Genomic DNA, 14027 nt, shown 5'->3' with positions numbered 1-14027 from the left:
GTAATTGTGTAATGGATTCCTGTTCTGGGAGCAGTGATTAAGCAGTTCTTGTGTTAACCTGTAGGGGCGACTGAAGAGGACAGAATCTCTGCTCTGCTCGCAGAACATCGGTTTCCAAGGAGCTCGTCAATGACGGACAGCCTGAAAGAGAGCCGTATCATCCCTCCACCTCCCCAAAGTGCCCCCCCACCACCGCCATCTCCGTACTACCTGGACACAGGCCCCCCACCCTCTTTCTGTCCCCCACCTCCCCCCGGGCGGGGTCATGATCAAAGTCGCTCCAGCTTTAAGCCAGGTTCCGAGGCAAAGCTGCACGGCCTGTCACAGGTGGTTACCCCAGCCGAGATGTACGAGCCGCCGCGGCCCTCAGTCCATGCCGAGCGGCAAAAGAAGGCTCGCTCCATGATCATCCTGCAGGACTCATCGCATCTCCCCGTAGAACCCACTGACATCCCCCGCCCCGGGCCATCCTCCACCCCTCCCGAAAAGATCAAACGCAAAGGAAGAGTGATTGACAACCCCTACGCCAACGTGGGCCAGTTCAGCATCGGCCTTTACACCCCCACCAAGCCCCAGCGCAAGAAGAGCCCCCTGGTCAAGCAGCTGCAGGTCGAAGATGCACATGAGCGAGTGTCTTTGGCACTCGCGTCTGCCCATGCCAGGGACCAGTCCCCTTCAGGCAGAATCCCTCATACAAGCCGGTCCGAGTACTACCAGCAGCAGCTGCTGCAAGAGCGGGCCCGGATCCCTGGTGAGAGCCAGCAAGCAAAGGGTCCCTTTGCCGCTGCCATCGCCGGGGCTGTGAAGGACAGAGAGAAGCGGCTAGAAGAGCGTAGGAAATCCACAGTCTTCCTATCTGTAGGCACCATGGAAAGTAGCGGCAGTGTGTCGGAGCAGCCGTCTTTGACGCAGTCCCGTTCTGTGGATGACAGGCTTCTCAGCAGAGAATTGGGCCAGCTGCCTCCCCCCGCTTTCGTTTGGCGACCATCACAGAGCGGGACCACCTTCATCCACCCCCTGACCGGGAAGCCCCTGGACCCCAACTCCCCTCTCGCACTTGCGCTGGCCGCAAGAGAGCGGGCTCTGACATCCCAGAGCCAGTCGCCTGCCAGCAGCCCAGAGCCCAGGACTAAACAGGAGAAACTGTTGTTTGTTGATACCCAGACCAAAGAGGCAGAGCAATTGGAGGCAGAGGGTGGGTTAATATCACCCCCTTATTCTCCTGGAACTAAAGAAGGTTATCAAATTACACCAGAGGGTGTGACCCCTTCAAGAGATCAATGGGGGACCCCCACCATGCACCGCAAAGAAATTTTGATGGGGGCGGACATGACAGAGGACAGGGAGCCGGAGGATAAGAAGAGCATGTTGATTGGTATTATGGACACTTCCCCGGAGAAGGCAGCTGGCCTCATCTTGGTTCATGCAACAAGCAATGGTCAAGCACTGGGGCTCAGTTTGGAGGAGCCTGCAGCATCACCCAAAGGGGTGACTCCTGAGCCTGCTGAACCAGCCTTAGCTGAAGGAAAGACCCATGTACCGATGCCAGAAACCACCACCTCCCAACCACCAGCTGGGCCAGCTGCGGAGAAAACTCTGGCACAAGGCAGCTCTGAGGAGGATGTGGAACCCTACACTGTCACCCTTCCGCCTGCCCTGCTGTCCTCAAGTGACGAAGAGACTCGAGAGGAGCTCCGGAAGATCGGGGTGGTGCCCCCACCGGATGAGTTTTCCAATGGCTTACTGCCAAAGGTGGTCGACGCCCCTGTGTCTCAGCTGGCAAAACCGGCTGCACCTTCCACTTCAACCCAAGCAGCAGTAGCCCCATCTGCTGGTGGAACACCCTCAGGGAAGCCTTCCGACACCCACCTGGTGCCCGAGTCTGCCGACTCTGGGGTGGAAGAGGTGGACACTCGCAGCTCCAGCGACCACCACCTGGAGACTACGAGCACCATCTCTACAGTCTCCAGCATGTCCACACTGTCGTCAGAGAGCGGTGAGCCCACCGACACTTACACCTCCTACGCCGACGGGCAGACTTTTATACTCGACAAACCGCCAGTGCCTCCAAAGCCCAAACTCAAGTCCCAGCTCAGCAAGGGGCCTGTGACGTTCAGGGACCCTCTACTGAAGCAGTCCTCGGATAGCGAGCTCCTCTCCCAGCAACACGTGGCTGCACTGGCTGCGGCCGCCGGTACCGGCCGACCCCGCTACCTCTTCCAGAGAAGGTCCAAGCTTTGGGGGGATCCCGTGGAGACGCGGCCGCTGCCCGGCCCCGAGGACGGCAAGCCCACTGTGATCGGTGACCTGAGCTCCAGGCTTCAGCAGCTGAACAAGGATACGCGCTCGCTCGGTGAGGAGCCCATGGGAGCACTCGACCCTGGGAGGAAGTCCCCAGTCTCGGGAGCCAGGTAAAAAAGCACCCAGCAACAACTTGAGCAATAAAACAAGTGAAGTTCATGCCCTTGCTACTTTAGCATGAAACCCTTTCTGACATGTTCCATCAAACGAGAGGGTGTGTTATAATTCTTGTGAGGTTTCCATTCTGTAAACAATATGCTCAGAGCCAGTCAGGGGATCTGTTAAGCTGAAGAACTGAATGTATCTCAGAGCTGCAAAATGAACACTGCAGGTTACTCTGTCATTCAACATTTCATATATATCACCTTTGTCTAAACACCTTAAACCCTCAAATGGGCTTTAATCGCAGCCACCTAATGTCTGAAACACAGATTGTCAGTTGTTTGACCATTAATGCTTAATGAGGTTCCCAGAACCTTATTCGGAAGGGATGCTGGCGTGGTGTTCCCTAGCAGGACATTGGCCTGCTACAGCCTCTCAGGCTGCACACCAAAGGCATTCTGATCACCAGCAAATGCTCCAGCATTGAACTTTGGCTGATAGCCCTCAGATACCATTCTGACGAACTGGGCCTTGTGTGTGTACTGGTCCTGCCCATGCAGTGCATGCTGCAGCAACTCTGCACCTGAAACCAGTTCTCCAAAAACCAAAAGGCCGAGATCACAAAAATCACATTTAGATGAATGGATGAAAGGTCAGTGATACCCGGCCAGTCCATCATTGACACCCTAGTACATACTAGCTGACATAGCATTTGTTTTCGTTCTTGATTATTAAAGTATGAAAATACAATCCAGGAGGCTTGAGTGCTGAGTACCACTTCTCAGTACTACGGAGTCAGCGATGCAGCCCATTGGACACGTCCTAGCTAAAGCTCGTTTCCATACCCTTTATTTTATTTTTTAAATAAACAAAACATTCCACTCGCTCCCTTTGCAATGGTTTTGCTGGACTGACTATGAGCTCCACATCTGTCTGGCAGTTTGACCAGTAAAGTAGGGTGCTTTTCCACCATACCATACTTCAGTAAAGTACCAAAAGTATAATGCTTGAAGATGCTAGTTGTTCACTGGTGTAAAAAACTGGTACCGGTGCTGAATGACATCAAGTGACGTGAGGCAGGATACCTTGTACTGAATTGTAAAAATGGCTATAGTATATTATAGGGCTGGGTGATGTGCAAAATTAATACCAACATCACAATTCTCACATTACAAGGACTGCAAGAGTCAGCTGGGTTGAGATCAGGCTTTTTCATGCCTTCATACTGGCCAGATATTGTAACAAAAGATCATCTAGTATATGTTTCAAAAAATCAGTTTAAGTTTACTGGTGCTGCTTTTGCATGAACCACGTATGCACTTTTTCATTCATTCTGTTTCATGTTTCAGTTTCACTCATAGATGTTGTCTTGTGTTTCAGAGATAGGCTATTTGCATAACTAATCAACAATGAACGCATTTGCAGGTCCCACCCCAAAGTACTGAAGTCACAAAAAAGTACCCCAGTTGGTCTGGCACTTCAGCTACTGGAATTTTTGATACTGATACTCGGCAGGGAGTCAATGGAAAACGGAAAATACCAAAAGTACCGTAACAAAATGATGGTACCTGGTGCGGTGGAAAAGCGCCCTAAAATCCCTCAGTTCAGGGGGGAGGGGGGCTCTGAGTTATGCTCCAACTTTCTGATAAGTGCTCTATTGAGCTCATCACTGGCACATGACTGCATTTTAGGCAGATTCAGGTAGCAATGTTTTCTCCTTATGTTTCTGAAAATGCAATGAAGTCCTTTGTGTTCTTACAGATGTGCCAAGAAAAACGAAGAACGTAGCACATAGCTTTTTAGTGCCTAGGGTAAACACAAAGTCTTTTTTTTTAATAACCCCGTTGACTAATCCCTGTTAATCAGTAACTCGCTTTTCCTTTAACCATGCGACCTGTCCAGCCCCGTGACATCATGTCTGCAGCCACTGCATCCCAGAATCACATTAATGCTTTGTTCCAGTTGCCAAGGTGAAGCTGTTCCTCTTACTGTTATACTGTACTATCTTTCATCATTTGCCAGTTTATATTTTACACTTCATCCCATCTGGGGTCTAGCCCTGCCTTGTTCCCCATGCCGAGACCCTCTTCAGGATAAGTAGTTGGAAGATGGATGGATTTTATACTTCATATTTTACAGCAGCACTTTGGAACACAAACTTAATTCGTTCCAGAAGCTGGTCGAGTTGCGATTTGGTCGAACTCCAAGTCGAATTTCCTCATAAGAAATAAATGTAAATAGTAAATTAATTTAATCAGTTCCAGACCCCCAAATGATTGCCTGTTTAAATGTATCTACCTACCTAACTAAAAGTAAAAAGCATTAACAATCAATATACAAGGAAAACACACATGAAAAGGCAATAAACATGAAATGAATGGCAATCCCACACTGCAAAGTGAGAGCAGGCACTTGTGCACCACCTTCAACTCTCACTATAATTTCCTTTTTAATTTCTACAGTTACTCTCATTACTTCCCTCTTTGGTTTGCTCCTATCACTGCTCACTTTCTTAGGGGCCATGATTACTGTGTTACTAAATGTACTGTAGATAAAGCACAAAAAATTCACACTGAACACAGCTTTCGCACGTCGGACTCCCAGCATCCCAAAAGGTCCGTTTGCCTCCGTTTTAGCCCAACAGAGACGTTTTTTGGCATGTTTTAGCAGGTCTGCTTTGTTTTGTCCTGTTCCAAGTTTTTGGTTGAGTTGTGGTTAGATTTTTCTCAACTGACTCATTTGAGGTTCGAATTGGTAGAGTTGAAAGCATCTCAATGCATACAAGTTTTAGCAGGAATGGTCAAGTTCCAAGATTTAGGTCGAGGTACAAGTTGCATTTATGGGTTTCCTTAAACAGTCAATGTTCATAATCAGGTTAATGAAGGTGGCTGATGGGGCAGTAGAGGAGGTGCAGGCGGATGTGAAAGCGGCTGATGGGGTGGCTGGGGAGGTGCGGGCGGGCGTGGATATGAAGGTGGTTGATGGGGCGGACGCGGACCTGAAGGCAGCTGATGAGGAGGTGCAGGCGGGCACGGACCTGAAGGTGGCTTTATGAGAAGGTGTGGAAGGGCACGGCCGTGAAGGCAGCTGACAGGGCGGCGTTAGCTACGGGACCGGCGAGTATGGCGTTAGCTACGGGACCGGCGAGTGTGGCGTTAGCTACGGGACCGGCGAGTGTGGCGTTAGCTACGGGACCGGCGAGTGTGGCGTTAGCTACGGGACCGGCGAGTGTGGCGTTAGCTACGGGACCGGCGAGTGTGGCGTTAGCTTACACAGCCTTACAGCTTGCTGACCCTTACATGCATGGGATGACTTGCTTATATCCTTCGGTAAAGTTGCATAAATGTTACACACTAACATGTAACTAAACCGCCCTCACAGCTTTGGCTGTTTGGTTATGGATGTATTTTTCCAGGGCATTTTTCCAGGGCTGAGCTAAACCAGTTCCTAGACGCTTTACAACACATTGGAAAACTCAATGGCGCAGATTGGTCTGTAGATTCAGCAGCCTTCAGTCAAATGCCTTTGGCTGGTAAAGTTTCAAATGCAGCAGGCCTTTGCTCATGAACGGGGGCTTCCTGCCACTGAGGATGTCCCACCTGGCTGGGCGTGGGGCCTGACTGGGAATACTTGCCCTGGCAGAATATCAGTCCTGTGTCTCTCTCTCTATGGCCGTGACTGACGGTATCATTGTCTCTCACACATTCACCCTGCAGCCCCACTCACCCACATTTGCTTCCTGCTCCCTGGATCTACCCCTGCTGCTGTAAGACTCCGCCCCCGATCCTCACGTTGTTCACCTATCTTGACTCCTTCTCTTTCCAATGGCTGCTGTCGCCCCTTGTTCTTTTACTGGTTGGATTGTATCTGCTCTTGTGGTCCAGGCCCTGTCGGTTCTGGTTCTGTTCTACTGTCCATCCCAGCTTTTCCCAAAACCCCAAATGAGGGGAGAGTAACCTGGGGACAGTAGAAGCAACTGGGTCAGTGATATTTGAAAAATGGCTTCACTACCTGGCTGAACCACACTGCCCAAAGATAATAGTCTGAGAGTGAATGAAACTGAGAAGCTGTTCAGCTCCTCCTTGTCTGGTCAGAAGACATGGCTTCTTTTGATGACCTGTGAAGCTCATGTCCGCTAGTTTGCGGCTGAACCTCCTTCAGTGGTCAGCAGTGGTGTGTAGATGGATTGTTCTGATCCTTGTGGATTGTCCTGCTCATCAGACCTCAATGTTCAAAAGAACTTTTTCTAAGGTCCGCTACTCATGTCATCAGGTAACTAACACACTGTATCAGGACTGATTAATGGTATTGGTAAGCAGTTAGTTAAGCTTAAGTAAGTAGATCAAGTAACCAGAGTCAATCCAATAAAGATCAGACCGAAACATTAATGGTTGATTTTAGTGCAGGGCTTGGGCCAACTGAGATCCTGTTAACTGAAAAAGAGCCACAGGCACAGACGAGGGGGGGGTCACTCAGCTGCTGTAGGGTCTGTGGGACATCTGTGCCTCATAAAAGATAAAATGGACAGCAAAATTGTTTTCTAATTGACTGCCTTGATAAAAATAGTGCCTTTCACCATTTGTCGTATTAGTTTATCTGACACTGGTAGGTGGTCTCCCCAACACACCAATTAAGGGATCGTTATGTGGCAAGAGTTTTCTGAGAAGAACAGTTTGTTCTTCTGCTTTTCAGTCTCTTCTTGGTCTTCGGACTTGTCTGGCTCCCCTCTACTCCCAGTGACTTACCACACCTAACCAGTTCACAGCAGCGTCCGCTTACCAATCTGTAACGGGCTTGCAGTGAGGTCTCCAGAGATCACATGGCACTTCACAGCTAAGTTCTCATTGACCTCTGAGCTCCACCCTCAGCTCTGTGGCTAACCCCCCCCCCCATCTCTGTCTCCTCACCCCCAGACTATTCAGTAGTTTAGGAGAGCTGCACACCATCTCTCAGAGGAGCTACGGCACTACCTACACCATCCGACCAGGCACCCGGTACCCTATTACCCGTCGGACTCCCAGCCCGGGCAGAGGCTCCTCCTCCCCCGATAGGACAGACCCTCTAGGGCTGGGGCGGAGCTACGGCCTGGCTACATCCCCCACGACCCCACCCACCATCCTCAAGTCGTCCAGTCTGAGCATCCCGCACGAGCCCAAGGAGGTGCGCTTTGTGACGCGGACCACCCGCAGCCGCTCGCCCTCGCCCTCGCCCTCGCCCACGCTGGCCTCACCCCTGCTCGCACTCAGGCCCTTCCACCAGAAGCCCCTGCACCTATGGAACAAGTACGATGTGGGTGACTGGCTGGAGAGTATCAACCTGGGCGAGCACCGTGACCGTTTCCAGGAACACGAGATAGAGGGCTCGCACCTGCCGGCCTTGACCAAGGACGACTTTGCCGAGCTGGGCGTCACGCGGGTGGGCCACCGCATGAACATCGAGCGTGCTCTCAAGCAGCTGCTGGAGAGCTGACCCCTGCCACCGCCGCTGCCGTTCCTCTTAGGCTCCGCCTTTCTTTTCCCTTCAAGCCTTTAGCATTCAGTTTCTTTTATCAATTGAAATGGTATATATACAGTCCCTGCGCTGCCCTGTAAGGAAGGTAAAAGACCCGGCCCCGCACTCAGCCAGTCAGCCTGGAGTGACATCTTACTTCTCCAGGAAGAAAGTTGCATGAATTCCAGAGGGAAGGTCCCATTTGTGCGCGCTTGGCGTCAAAGCCCCGCCCCTTTCTGCAAAACCCAGCCACGCCCCAAGCATCCTGTCCCCGCCCTCTATCTTAACAGCCTCTAATTTTCCAGGTGAAATGGTATCACCTTGGAAAAGCTTCCACAAGGAAAGTTCTGTTGCCTTCACAAATATTTTTAATTATCAGTAATGAAAAACAGAGTCACGACAGACCTGCTCCGTTTGAGGGGATTTCATGCCTCTCACATTTGGAATTTTAATAGAGCAGTTATATTCATCCAGTACGGGACGGTCATTATGGGGCAGACAGTTGCAATGGAAGGTGTGATATTTTCAGATTCTTTCACTAACTGTGGGATTATATTAGGAGAATGTTTTCACAACAATATTGGCTTTTTCATAATCGAGGTGTTATTTTCGAAAAGAAATATTGCATAGATATGATTTGTGTATTTAGATTAAAACTTTAAAAAAGGAAAATTTTAACGTCTCCATTCAAAAGATGGAGGTTTGAAATAAAAAGCTGGTATATATAAAGATATATAATATATACCATTTTGTTATAGATTCCCTAACCTATGATACACGGTGTTACATAAAGCTACATTGTGTCAAATGAACTTTCCTGATGTGATCCTTCCTGATACCTCCCAACCCCTCCCCCCCACCCCCTGTCAGCTTCAAGGATTCTGTCACACTTTCCTCTCTCATGAAACATGGTCTTCCGTCTGAAAAAGCACATACACCCCTACAGGGGTCCCTGGACACCTACTCCATCATAACACACCCCAATCCCCCCCATTCCGTCAGTGAATTCAGTTCAGGGTGTCCCCGAGAAAGACGATCGGCAATCAGATTTGGGGGGGGGAGGTCTGAAGCTGCAGGGCTCCTCTACCCCCCCACCACGATGGGGGGAGGGGGGGTTCCTTCTGACTGAGTTCTGAAAGTAGGGATGTCCTGATTCTGGTCTTCAGCAAAGGTTTTCTCCTCCTCCTGTTCCTCCTCACCTCCTTCTCCTACTCATCCTCCTCCTTCTGCGCCTCCTGCCTTTGCGCCATTTCCAAACCCCACTTCTGTCCACCTCCCTTCTCTCTGCTTGGTTTAGAACAAATCTGGACAAAACCGTGTTTCCTCCCCAAGAAAAACGTGTTTCCTCCCCAAGCTCCCATCTGTAAATAGAAACAAAGAAAATTGCTTTTTTTAATTAATCATGAGCCATGTACATATAGTTTTCATATAATTTTTCTAAAAACAAAATATATGTATAATTATATATAAATATATATATGAATGTTTGCCATATATGCATCTCCTGTCAGAGTGTGAGAAGAATTCGTTCTTTCAATGAACTATGAATTAGGGGATGATTTGCACAAATCCAGGTGCTAACACAAAGCCATCCATCCATCATCGGGGTGCACAGACCCCGCTGTGCCCTGCCAGGCTCGCCTCTGCCCTGCGTGGGGGCTGCTCTCCCCTCCCCCACCCTCCTGCAGCTTGTCTGTCCCCATATTTATCACGGTGTGTGTGTCTGTGTGCTCAGGTGCCCTATTGGATTGTCCATTGGCCCCAACACAGCTAGAGCCTGTCTGTCCAGGAACCCTCCATGTCCCGCACACACATCCCAGTAATACCCTCCTGCAGGGCTGTTGGCTCTGCGCTTCCTCTTTAGCAATATCTACTAGCATGCAGGACCTCAGCAGAGTTGTGTGAGGCGCCCCCGTGTGGCAGGCCAACTGAACAACAGCAGTGGAGGCTGTTAGACAGCCTGTGGTCTTGGAGAACTCCATCGTCCACAGAAGGAAGGAGCAGCATCTCGTACACCACTTCTGATTTATAATGTCAGGAGCTAGAGAGATGGAACTGCTTCAGTATTCACAATATACATTTCTGCTCCTGACAACCATTTTAAGGTTTATTTTGTAATGCACTGTTATTGGTTTGAATTAAGATTTATTTGAGGTTAAATATGTCATGGAGTGATAACTGTGCCAAAAAGTATTTGCCTTTGTACGTCTTACATTTTTTGACATGTATTTGTTGAAATGAAACAGTGTGTAAGAGCTGTTAGGCTGTGCTGCCCCCTCCTGGCGATTTTGAGTACTGCTTACATTCGCTAAGACCATGACCATTCCCGCTGTGTGTACATGATTTTTTATGTATTCCTATATATTTTGACGATATGCCTGTGCAGGTAGTGGACAAAACAAAAACCATTAAACGGCCATACCACACATGTATACAGTTACACGGCTACCCCATGTATGTATGTAAAAGCTGCTTGTTTTAACTCCCACGAACATCCAAAGGGAATCCGGATGGTTCCGGTGGATCCGAATGTCTGCGAGTTGGGATCTGATGACCTCGGGCAGGGTGGAGTCGACTCGGACTGAAGGAGGAGAGATGCTGGTGCAGATGGATGTGGGGGCAGGCTGTGAAGAGTGTGAGTGCACTATGTGCGGTACCTCTTCAGGGAAGACTACGGCTCTCCCGAAACTGGGGGGTTGTAGTCTGGCTGCCGACATTCTGAGCTCAGCGCACGGCAACCCCACCCCCCCACGTGAGGCCCCACCCCCAGCCAAAAGACAGTGTGGCACGCTTCCCTCACGAAGCTGCACTGTCACATGATGCATGTCCAGCGATGCATCCTGCTTCCCAGGCTCGGCATTCTCCACTCCGCAGGTTGGCACCCTCACCAGAGTCCCGTGTCCTCGTCCCTTATCGCCATCAAACCGTATCCGTGAGACGGACCCGCCTTGGACTCACAGGCACCACGCAGCGTCAGCTGCCACGGCCCGGACGCGCCATGTGGCCACGCCGCCCAGTGACATTTAGTTGTTGTGAATTTCTTTGTTTGTCCACTACCTCTATATAAACACACTGCCTGCTTTTGTGGGGTTTTCATTAAGATACTGCTTCATATTCTGTGCACAGTATGACAGTATTGTTGGTTTACAGTACAGTAAGTTTTTAAAAAAGGAATTTTAGTCTGGTGGCTTTTCCTGTTTGACTTCCACTGCTTTCCAGAAAGAGGAGATGAGACGTATCCTCAGAAAGGAGAAATGCAGTTCAGATTCATGTCGTGTCTCTGGGATTTACGGCCATTCGAATAGCTTCACATTTTATTAATCGTGTTATTTCCCGATCCAACACCATATTCAAATGAAAGTGTCATTTACTTTGTCCTGTAGGGTGTGATTGTGTCAATGCTACTGAAGAAGCACAGGATTCTTGCTGGTTCCCACTGTGCCCGATTTTTTCTGGTGTCGCGGAGCTGCTGTAGGAGGGTAACCAGGTAGGAGCCTAAATGTGTCTCTCAAAGAAATCCTACAGAATTATGGGTCGTAGCTGGAACACTTTTGCTCTGGGATATAAAATTATTTGTGCAATGTGCATATATACAGACATGTAGTCATAACTGATGTGAAGTAGTTTGATGTCAACTGACCTCCACGGAGAGTTTTGGTCACCAAAGCTGACCTGAGATCAGTCTGCTCAGTTTAATGTGGAGATTGCCTTTGCCTTAATGAATGGCTCTGACATCCAGCTTTAATGCTGGTTAAATGTTCGTCTCTGATCCTAACCCATCTGGATCTGGTAGAGACAGTACCGCTGCTTTATTTTAAATGAGAAGCAGGCGGAGGCTTAGTCACGTCCTGAAAAGAGAGCGGAAAGTCATTTAGTCAGATTGCTGGAGTTAAAATACAGAGTTGATCTGACAGTGTAATACTCCAGGACACACCAGTACGCACAGGAAGGCCGTTTGTCTTTCCATTGTTAACAGTTATTGGGCTGGATTTTGTGCCTGGGTCAAAAAAATAAATAGGTTAAGGGAGAATTCTGTTTAAAAAACAGGTGTGGACTTTCAGCACTTTTCAATAATTCGTACATTTTATTCTGAGAGCGACACATGTGCAATGTCAGGATATACGGGCCTGGGAGCTTTCTAATAGCAGTTGTGCTGTGGTTGTGAAAAACATTAAGCCAATCAGCTGCTGTAACCCTGTTAGCTGGTGGTGCAATAAAACTGTCACTGCACTTATAAGTACAAGCTGCAATATATAAAACGCTGGATTAGCGATAGCGTCGGGGGTCAGGTGCACCTGCAACTCGCCAGACACGGCGGGGAATCCCCTGTTGGCTCATCCGGCATGTGACACTATCACATGCAGCGGTGTGTATTTTTCACCCATTCACCTCAGCATTGCGGGCCGAGAGGGGCGCTCCTGTGATCTCCAAACACATGGCGATCACTCATTCGCTGTTAATACCCCCAAAGTCAATGTTTCATACGCTTTTCAATTAATGTGGTATGCTATAGCGGTAGAAGATGTTAGGCTAAATGATTGAAAATTAATATTTTAAGTAATTTGTTAAAGTAGAACAGCTTTTTTTTTTTTTTCTTACTTTTAATTAGAATTAAAGAATGATTTGGATTAAAGAATGTAGTGACAGCGGAAAGCCTGCAGGTGGCAGCAGGAACTCTAGCCAGAACGGTTTTGAAATTTTAACTCTGGCTCTGCAATACACGAATAATGTGATCAGTTGTCCTGGGTTTCCCTGCTGTCCCTTGGAGGTGTCTATGCAGGGTGTCCGAAGCAATTCTATACTCTTTATTCGGCTCCAAACACTCTCCCTAACTTGCCCGAGGGATTTAGGCTTTTTTTCTAAGACGTTCTTCAAACGAACATGAATCTGAGGTGTAAAACCTCGGACCCCCTTGTGATATTTACACTAAAGAGATATATGTTTGTTATATCATGTAATAAATTTATTATTGAAATCAGCCTGTCTCCTAGTGTGCATTCATGTGCTGAGAGCGGTCTGTGCTGAAAGTCAGCGAGACAAGCCGACTTTGATGACACCGCGTGCTACAGCCGACCTGATGGCGCCATCCTGTGACTTATGAAGGGATTGCAACTTTGTTCACGTTTTTACTTCCCAGTCTTTCCGGTATGAACTGTTTGAACACAAACTGCTCCTTCGACTGCCGCTTTAATACGCGTCCTCTGTGATGAAGAGAGGAAGCCAGCGGTGTCCTGTTAGCGGGGGTCATTCTACCAGCGATGGGCTGTTTGTGCCTGACAGATAATATATGACCGTATCTGCCACATATCTTAACAGCGTATTAGTGTAATTTTTGGCACTGTTTACTTTTACAGTTAAAGGGCTGAATATGAAGCAAACGTGGAATTTCCACATCTGATTATCTCTTACATAATACATGTATTATTATTATTAATAATAAAATAATAATAATTGATACTTCACTGATCCTCGTGGGAAAATTGTCTTTTTTTTACGCCTTGCTCAATTTGTTTTTTTTAGAGTAAACTGTCCGCGAAGAGCAGCCACTTATTGGGGGCCCAGGGAGCTGGGGATTAAGCATTTTAGGTTAAGTGCTTACTCTTTGTCTACTCACATATACAGTATGTGTAACCCTTTCTTTGTGGTGTGCTCCCACAAATGGCTCTGCGTTGTGTTAATGTAGGGAGTGAATGAGGAGGACACCAATCTTGTCGTTGAATCAAAGCGGAGTAGCTTTCTTTGTTTATTGGGTTCTTTCTCCACATCAGTCACTCTTCTCATAAGAAAACAGAGCTATAGCTAAACAACAGCTCCACCCCTGAAATGAAAGCTCGCACAACAATGAACCACAGCTCCCCCCTAAGGCTGAGTGGACATATTACATCTTGCCTACATCTGGTAAAACATATTTTTCATGGAAAAAGAAATATATTGACCTGCTGTTCATTGATGTCAAATGTAATAAGATGATCAGTGTATGTACTTCAGGAACACCATAAAACCTGTCCCCCACCCTCTGTTCCACCATGAAAAACATCTTCAACTTTGAGAGGGTTAGTTTAGCATCAGAACTCTCACAGGTGAGCTGTGGCATGAGCACCCCCTAGTGAAATACACACCTGGCTCCTTTTATC

General features: G+C 48.3%; 1 protein-coding gene across 2 annotated transcripts in view; it reads left to right on the top strand.

Annotated features, from left to right (window-relative positions):
- Positions 1-12871, top strand: part of LOC111846126 (SH3 and multiple ankyrin repeat domains protein 3-like) — a 129021-nt gene extending 116150 nt beyond the window's left edge. For both annotated transcript variants that reach the window (XM_072709905.1, XM_072709904.1), the window contains 2 exons: positions 65-2411; positions 7317-12871. In XM_072709905.1, the coding sequence (XP_072566006.1) occupies positions 65-2411; positions 7317-7872 (2903 nt within the window). In that variant the 3' untranslated portion in view covers positions 7873-12871. The remainder of the gene's footprint in view (positions 1-64; positions 2412-7316) is intronic.
- The last annotated feature ends 1156 nt before the right edge of the window (positions 12872-14027 follow it).

This window comes from Paramormyrops kingsleyae, chromosome 3 (assembly GCF_048594095.1).
Source record: "Paramormyrops kingsleyae isolate MSU_618 chromosome 3, PKINGS_0.4, whole genome shotgun sequence".
In the NCBI taxonomy this organism is placed as follows: Eukaryota; Metazoa; Chordata; class Actinopteri; order Osteoglossiformes; family Mormyridae; genus Paramormyrops; species Paramormyrops kingsleyae.
This window is presented reverse-complemented; position numbering and strand designations above follow the sequence as displayed.